The following is a 9,260-nucleotide window of genomic DNA, read 5'->3' as shown; positions in this document are numbered from 1 at the left end:
TACTGGGGAATTAGACATATTGATCATGCATGCACAAGGCCTTATGTGCATAATATTTCATAGTTTACTATTTTACCATATTTGGTTGGCCAATCACAAACTACAGCATTGCTTTCAGAAATGTATGCAGTGCAATGGTTGCATCAACTTAACCAACAATCAATTTTTGCTTACATTATGCAGGAATCAAGCGTCCGTTATGTAGTTGGTCGGACTTTGCATGGGGAACTTTTACGAGATGCTCCAGAGAATGTTGTTGACACAAAGCTTTTTGTGTTGAAAGATCACAGCATTGTCTGTCATTCTTTCATTTTCTGTGGCCATGACAAGTGTGGACCCAACATTTCTGGCCTCTCACTTATTCTTCCATTCTCTGAACTAAAAAGCTACTTGCCTTTGGTAGAGCTGGTTGAAGAAAGAGTGAAGATTCTCATTGCTAAGCTGAGAGTGTTACAAGCAAAGGTATGGGTACTTTTTTATTGTGGTACATGATTAATTATGATATGTGTGCTTATTACCTTGTGTCCGCACCAGTACTAGTAATCATGCAGAGAGCTTACTGTAGGAGAGGACGACAGCAGTGGCTACAAGAACACAACAGAACAGTGTCTTTAATGGACAGAAAAACCCTTCAAGTGCATCTCACATTTTCATGCATTTTTGGGTGTTCTCACACTGAGCGGAGGGGTTGGCGCAGTGGTAAGATCTCTGCCTTCCAACCCTAAGGTCCTGGGTTCCATTCCCGGTTCTGCCGAGACTGGAATATTTGACGGTCTTCTTTCCCGCTAAAGTTCACTCAGCTTTCCATCCTTCCGAGGTCGGTAAAACGAGTACCAGCATGCATGGACTGCTTAGAAGCGGCTGCAATTTGCGCCTGTATATGCTTCCAGTCGGCTGGGGGTAAATTGATCATTGTAAGGCACCTTTGAGACGTTAGTCAAAGGGCGCTATATAAATGCACCACTTTACTTCACTTTTTACTTTGTTTTACGGTAATGTTAAATAACCAAATTTTTGATTCTGTAGAGGACATGGGAACCCAATGGTAGATTTTTAACTTTCTCTGAGTCAGAAAATCCACACCATTTATACCAATTTTACCCCTGGAAAGTTGGCATTACACACTTCCATGATTTGATCCCTCTGCCTAGCTTTTTATCATTTTAATTTGTTTTATCAATGTCATTGTTGTTGTCATTATGTTTAATTAATTAATTAACTTAGTCTAATTAATATCAAAAATCAATGTTATCATCAACAGCATGGATTGCTTTCAATATTTTAATTTTTCTTTTAATCACATGCAGGACTTGGTGTCTTCTCTTTCTTCATTTGGCAATTACGTTCCTCGTTTCATTAAGACTATTACAAGCCTCAGAACAGCAGGCATTCCTGATTTCATTCCAGTAAGTTGACTTATTTTGTATGCAAAAAAAAAACCAGCAAGTAACAGAAACACTTAATTTTCTCAAATAATTTATTCTTAAAAATTAATGGTGTAAATTGTCTCTTCTTTAGATAAGTGAGACAGCCTTTAGCCTTGGAAAAGCGAATCTCTTTGACAACATCTTTCTAATGAGGTAACTTTTAGACTATTTTTGTTTGTTGTATTGTTGTTAGACTAAGTGAGACTCCTCCCAGGGTCTCTCTTCCTCCCTTCCTCTGAAGCAGGAAGGGAAAAAGAGGGACCTGTAAAGGAGGTTGGGGTCTTTTCAGAATCATAAATGCAGAGGTCTTACACATATCCTTGGTATAAAATTAATGTGTTTTTTTATGCTTTCGTTTTGTATCTGATTCAGCTCTTGAGGTTGAGAAAAGTGACATTATTTGCCAGTAATATTAGCCATTTTTTTCCATGCGCTCTTTTCCCTATCCCACAATTCCATACGTTTTTTTTTTTTTTTTTTTTTTTTTTTTTTGGGGGGGGGGGGGGGGTCTTTACATAAAAAAACAATACACATTATTTGCTCTAACTGTATCATGCTTCAGTGAACTGGATATCCATTGTGTTAATGCAAATAATCCCCCCAAGTGAATGATGAATTATGGGATTTGTGCAAAATAGAGAATAAAGAAGATAACTGCTTTTATGTCACTCTACATGTAGTGTTAAGAGTGGTTCATTCAAAGAATTATTCTTTATATCAACCACTCTTTATACAGTAACTAGAGTGCCGGATGTATTCAAAGTCCTGTGATTTATCAACTGAAGACAACCAATCATGAAGCCATGATTATAGAAGACATATATTACACTTGTGACAGTTGGCAATGTATTGCGGTGTAACTGCATTATGTAATACAGTCTGTATTACCAGGAATGAACCAAAACCCGGAGTAAACCCAACCCATTCGTCATGAGGAGTTGCAGGCAGAGGATCTTTAATTAAATTTGAAAAAAAAACAGTTGACAATACCGTAATTACTAAGGGTGTGTTCAATTGACTGTAATCCGGAATAGCTAGGAATACATGGAGTAGTAGTTAGAAATCCTTTGCTTTTACGGAGATTTACATTAGAATTGTCAAACACCCGCTATAATGCTTTTTTTAAACATATCTTTATTATCCTTGTTGCTTCAAAACGCCAAACATACAGTTTTAAATCATCACTCCAGGTATTCTTACTCTGGAATGGGGTCAATCGAATGCACCCTTAGTCTACTTTCCCCATTGTATGAATAAAACAATTTGCTAAAAATTTGATCATGGACAGGTCTGTATTCAAACCCACATTTCTTTTCTCTTTAATTTTGTTCTCCCAGGGTAATAACATGTCACTTACAGACATTTGGAAGCACTCTAGTTGTTGGAAAAGCTTTGGATAAAGTCAACTTGGTAATAAATTATTATTTTTCGTTGTCGGTTAAGCTTAAAATAAAGGCAACTCAATTCACAGGCTTTTGAGAACACGGGGCTGATGCAGTGGTGGGAGTGGTCACATTTCAACTTATGATTGTGTCCTGAATTTGATCTGCAGACTCGGTGGGACATGTGTGGGTGGAGTCTGACAGGTTTTTTCGTGGACTGCAGTGTTCCCCTGTCATAAAAAACCAACTTTTGATGTGGTATTCTCAATTACAATTCCCCTTCACGCCTGGCAATACAAGGCTGAGAATAACAGGATGATGATGATGATGATGATTATTATTATCATCATCATCATCATCTCACTGTCTCACGGTGGTGTTGGTAATCACCAGAGTATTTTTGCTCTTACTATCATGCTCTATTCCTGAGCTTGGGTTTTCTATGTCACATCTCAGCTCTTTCCCACAGCTCTGAGATGCAATACCTTTCTGAGAATATGTGCTGTTCCCAACAAGGCCAACATCTGGGTGCTTCCAGTTATATCTGGTTTTCCTAGGTACACCTGCTACTTCGCAAAGTCTTTCAAGACTCAGTGTTCCGAGGGCCCCTATAACCAATGGCACCACTACAACTTCTACCTGGTGTATCCCCTGTACTTCATTATTATTATTATTATTATTATTATTATTATTATTATTATTATTATTATTACTGTTTTTATCATCATCATGAATAGTCAGCAGGTGTGTCCAGGGTTGCTCAGTGGTAAGATGTAAGCCCCATTTAATAAACACCACAAAGAATCACCTATCCCTATCTATCATCTATCTATATATCTATGCATCTATTTTTGTACTTCAGAGGCACTTTAAAAAGTTCTCCTGACCCTAACCTAAAAAGTGTCCGACAAGTACATGTGGATAGTTTATTTTTAGCCTTTTTTTTTCTATAATGCATCCTATGCTGTAATCCTGTACATACACTGTAAAGTGAAAGAGAGATTACTTAGTAATCTGCTTTTGCAGATGGTGAATACCTTAGCATTGTTGTTGCCATTAGAGGAGCGCCGAAGATCTCGCTATGCTGTGGAGGCATTGAAAACTGATCTTGATCTGTATGATTCAGATCTGTTTGTCCAAGGCTTGTTAAAGGTAATGTAACAATAACAATGACTTTTTTTAAAAAGTTTAATAAAAGGTTGAAGTTATCCGTGCGCTTAACTGGACAATTTATATGCAATAAATTTTGTAGTCACATTATACACATTCAGGTGTCTCCAAGAGTATTCGAACCTATGACCTCTGCAATGTCAATGCAGGCACAGCGGAGCCGGGGGGCTGGGGGCTTTAGCCCCATCAATTTCAAGCAAAAAATAGAAATTTTAAAACAGATTTCTGGTTGATCCACGTTTATTTTTTTTATATCTCACCAAGAATGCTGAAAGCAGCATTTCGGAGCTTCAAGATTTCAAAATTCTCTGGTGTAGAATTCCCCCAGCACCCCCTACAAGTTAGCGGGCTTGCTTTTTAGCCCCCCCAAAATATGTTCCGCCCTCCCTGCAATGCATTGCTCTATCAACTGAGCTGAGGAGCCGCACAGTTGTATCGTCTAGATAAGTTTAAGGATCACTTCTCTCCTGTGTCTGATCAAGAATCTTTCATTATTCTTAGTGTTAAGGTATATTTAATTCAGCTTTGTGACTGCAATGTTTTAGTCAACGAAGTATCTATCTATCTCTAGTACCTACATCTATACCTACCTACCTACCTATGTACCTACCATCATAATTTAAAGGCTGGGAAAAAAAACAGGCTTGAAAGAGACCATAACTGTTTGGATCTGGATGCATGTATGTGATGATTTCAACTATGTGACTTTTACTGATTCTACTAGACTCCCAAAGAGCCCTTCAGTCTTCCAGTCAAAGGAATCATCACAAGCAGTCTTCCAAGCACTTTGGTTGACTTGGACACCAGTGACGTCAAACAGACACATCCATTTAATGAGCATGTGCTCATTAGGAAGGAGTTTATCGACATTGAATTGGCACTGTTGTTAGAGGAGGTGCAAGATGCACCAATGTTTCCTGCACTGTGAGTGAAAATGTCCAAAACTTTTCATATGAGATACAGGGTGTAATTTCCTTGTTACAAGTGAAAGCGAAAAAATTAGGGTACAAATCCTTAATTATTTGCTAGCAATGAAGAATGAGTGTGTTTGGTGGCTTTTACCTGAGTGATGTCTAACCTACACTCAAAAATAATAATTATTAGAACCACTAAGTAAAAACCACAGAAACATGGTTTTCTGCAGCTTTCATTTTTAATAGGTGATAACTACCTTGGACAGAATGATAAACATTACCAGAGGAAAGTACTTCTTAGCAGCTTTCATTTGAATGGTCACTCTTTAGGTGATCATCCATATATTAAAAATTGAGAACTACTTTGTCCAGCGTAATAAACATGCAGCACCACAGGAAAGTGATGCTCAGTAGCTTTCATTTGAATGGTCACACTTTAGGATTTAACCACAGACTCAAAAGATAGAACCACCTTGTACAGCATAATAAACAGCACCACATGAAAGTACTTCTCAGTAGCTTTCATTTGAATGGTCACACTTTAGGATTTCACCCACAGACTCAAAGATAGAACCACCTTGTACAGCATAATGAACAGCATCACAGGAAAGTGCTGCTCAGTAGCTTTCATTTGAATGGTCACACTTTTGGATTTCACCCACAGACTCAAAAGATAGAAACACCACCACCTTGTACATTGCACCACTCCATAGGAAAGTACTGCTCAGCAGGATTTATTTTAACAGTAACAAACACTTAAGTATGAACCACCTTGTATAGCACAATGTCAATAAAGAATGAAGCTATGACTGTGGTGAAAATTTGAATATTCTTGGTGGAATAATGGATTTTTACTTTATTTCTTAGAGGCTTGTTTCACAATTCAGAGGAAGTTGGTTTACTAGTACAAACATTTATTCATGATGTGAGTATGGAGATCAGCTCACACCTGAGTTTCAACACTTTTAAGAAACTTTCTATCGCGGAGGTTCAAAAAGGTTCCCTTTGGTATCAGTGGGTTTCCAGTGGAAAACGATTACAACTCTGTCATCTATATATGTATCTACATCTACATACTAAATCTCGCAAAATTTTAACAAGACTTAATGCAGGTGGTTGCAGGGACTGATTAGTGCTGCAGTAGTTTCGCTTTAAAAGCATTATAATTTAGGATGAGTACATCAGTGGGGAGTTTATTCCAGTCATGGATTGTGCGTGGCCAAAAGCTGTATTCATATTCATCACAACTGCTATGGAGTGCCGGAAATTTACTTGAGTGGGATCCCCTTGTCTTGTAGCAAGGTTTGTTGGCGACATATGCACTAGGGAAAGCCTGGCAACTTTCCTACGGCTTTCCAAAGTTGGCCATTGCAGGTGTCTCAACAGCTGTATGACACACCCCTTGTTTGCGCCATATGTTCTGGTTGCAAAGTGTGCGGCACGTCTTTGAATCTTTTCGAGACACTCGACTTGGTATTTTTGTTAAGAATCCCAGCTGCGCTGGCATATTAAAGTGTTGGTCTATTAACAAGGGAGGTGTAAGCGCTACTCTTTATTTTCATCGGGGCACAGGTGCAAATTTCGCTTAATGAAGCCCAGAGTCTTGTTTGCTTTGTTTTTAACATTAAACATGGGCTTTCCAATTGTTTCCGTTAGAGTGACACCAATATGTGGAAGTTGATGTGCAGACTGCCATGTGGGACCAGATATTGTGTACTTATTCATGATTGGTTGCCTTGAACAACGACCCTTTCAGAAGGGCAACGTTTGAATATTTGTCTGATGCTATTGTCAAGCAATTTTTAATGGTCTATGTGGCACCCTAACTGTTGCCATGGTAATGGTCCAGCACTGCTTAACCCATTGACACCTCACTCCCAGTGGTCAATGGGTTACAGACCCTCTGAAACTCGGTTCTCGGAAAATACTATTTTGGTGTCCTAGTATTTTTCTCTTCCCAAAATGTAGTGTCAGAAAAATGTATCTCGTACAACTTGAGTTATTTGTGAAAATGATTGGTGATTGGTGTTTCACAATGGCACCATAACACTGCTGTGCTCTAAGATCAATCCTTCTAATTTCTCATTATTTTTATTTAAATAAAACTGGTTTAAGCTGCCCTAAGCAAATTGGTTAATCATACAGTCAAGCACCTTTGTCTTTGACTTATGGAAGATTCTCAATAAGCAATTTTTTTTTACAGCTCAGTCTTTTGCCATGTATATGTGGTGTCCGGGAGGGATTCATTGACAATTTTTTGAGGCTCCTTGACAGAAAAGCCCTTGCACTCATCAAATATGTGGAAGCTAAGTCGTAAGTATATGAAACAGTTGGTAACAGTTCCCTTTAGAATCTTTGCTTATGTCATTGCTTACGTTAATTTTTATCTTGTTAACCTGAGTTCATCTTGCCCCACACAAGTCAACCCAAAAAGTTCACCATAAACAATATTATTACTGAATGAAGGGGTAGTTTCTAAAGAAACTGTGGTGCTGCGTCGGTGGGGAAGTAGTATACAAAAATTTGGTTTATCAACGGAGTTGATAATGTAAATTGACCACCGTACAGAGATTCTAAAAGCTGACGTTTTGAGCGTTAGCCCTTCGTCAGAGCGATTCGCTCTGACGAAGGGCTAACGCTCGAAACGTCAGCTTTTAGAATCTCTGTATGGTGGTCAATTTACATTATCAACTCCGTTGATAAACCAAATTTTTGAATATTATTACTGACCCTATCATCAAGCAGAAATGCTCTTGTCAACAAGTTAAAAAAAAAATGTTATCTAGAGTAACTGTTATCCATCTTTAAGCTCTTCTGTGTTTTTAGTTTCTGGTAGGTTTCTTAACCATTGTCTATCTTCCATATTATAATTATCATTAATAATCACTGTAACTTATATTTACTTTTGATGGCAAAAGTCTTAAAAGAAAAAAATTAAATAAAAAAGTAAAATAACTTCAGTTGTGAAACTATTAAAGCTGCATTAATTTTGTGATTTTGATGATCAGAAGAACATTAGCCATCAAAAAACTGACAAATGATCAGGTGGCAAGAGCACTAGCAGTTCTTTTCGTTTAATTCCATGTTTCTTGCAACATCTCTTCCCCCATCATAATACCCCCCTTCCAACCCAATTATTGTTTTCCCCATAGATTCCTCTTCCTACTCCTTTTTATTCTATCTACTCCAAATTGGAGTAGATAAGATCAGATCAAAGGGAAAAATTGCAAATTATTTGCAATTTTTCCCTTTGATCTTAACAACATGTAGGTCCACTCAAAAACCCTTTAATACACAAATATGTTTCTACTAGTCACTTTCTGGCACCATATGCACCTTTTTTGATGCCAGCTGTAACAACATTAACCATTGTATTGCCAGCTTTCAAAGGAACTCCAACATCAGTCTCTAATCAGTCATTCTTTTCCTTGAAAGGTCATTTGGTACGGTATCACTGGATCACACTGCTAAGAGGCAGTTGCGTCAGGACCTACAGCTAGCTACAGAGGCTGATTACTCCATCATATTAGCGCGTGCAGAAAAATTACATCCAGGAATTTACACCTTCCTCAATGGAGATCCACGACAAAATGTTTCTCGTGTACAAGCCAGTTTAGAATGGCTCTGAACAACATTGAGGATCAATCTAATATGAATGAATGAGCAATAGTTAGTTGAATTTTGGGAAGCCTTTTTTTGAAGTTGTGAGATGTCTTCCAAGCTTCTTGTAATGGCATAAAGCTATTCCTTTTGATGTTTATTTCCATTTAAAAGTAAGGAAGAGTTTTTATATCAAAGACAAGTTTTCAATGTGGCATATTTTTCAGTGCTATGGGCCAACTGATAGTATTGTTACATCTCTCTTTGTCATAAAAGTTTGTCAAGTTTGAACTGAGAACAAACTTACATACTTATTATTTTATATAAATTATTTCAGGAGGCCATTTATCCCCTTTAAGAGATTGGTCAAACTTGCTTTATAATTACTCACATTTTTTGATGGTTGCTATAAAAGTTATGATTCTCAAAAGGACGGATAGGAAGGAAGTGGAGAAAATCTGTAAAATTTGAATGACCCTAAATATTGTTAAGGCTGGGCTAATTACAGCTTTGCTACTACGTATGGAAGGATTTTGAATGATGTCACAGTTTGGTATTATAAAGCAACAACCTAAAAGTCATTAATTCCACTCTTATTCAAGTAGTGCCAAGATGAGGTTGGGGAATTCTTAGTAAATATTTTTATAGATGTGAGTGAAATCCTGCATAAAAATTCAGTTATTTTAGCATATTAAATGTGGTAAAACAAAATTTAATATTTCCAACTTTGAGGTAACCATGAATTAAAAAAAACATATCTAGTGTTA

The 9,260-nt window shown here is 37.4% G+C and overlaps 1 protein-coding gene across 1 annotated transcript in view; it reads left to right on the top strand.

Moving 5' to 3' along the window:
• LOC137973696 (guanine nucleotide exchange factor C9orf72 homolog) overlaps window positions 1–9,260 on the top strand; it is a 13,420-nt gene extending 4,160 nt beyond the window's left edge. The window contains exons 2-10 of the mRNA XM_068820570.1: window positions 184–462; window positions 1,308–1,406; window positions 1,519–1,580; window positions 2,765–2,837; window positions 3,836–3,961; window positions 4,704–4,903; window positions 5,761–5,818; window positions 7,097–7,206; window positions 8,329–9,260. Coding sequence (XP_068676671.1) covers window positions 184–462; window positions 1,308–1,406; window positions 1,519–1,580; window positions 2,765–2,837; window positions 3,836–3,961; window positions 4,704–4,903; window positions 5,761–5,818; window positions 7,097–7,206; window positions 8,329–8,521 — 1,200 coding nt within the window. The 3' untranslated portion in view covers window positions 8,522–9,260. The remainder of the gene's footprint in view (window positions 1–183; window positions 463–1,307; window positions 1,407–1,518; window positions 1,581–2,764; window positions 2,838–3,835; window positions 3,962–4,703; window positions 4,904–5,760; window positions 5,819–7,096; window positions 7,207–8,328) is intronic.

Source organism: Montipora foliosa, chromosome 10, assembly GCF_036669935.1.
Source record: "Montipora foliosa isolate CH-2021 chromosome 10, ASM3666993v2, whole genome shotgun sequence".
In the NCBI taxonomy this organism is placed as follows: Eukaryota; Metazoa; Cnidaria; class Anthozoa; order Scleractinia; family Acroporidae; genus Montipora; species Montipora foliosa.
This window is presented reverse-complemented; position numbering and strand designations above follow the sequence as displayed.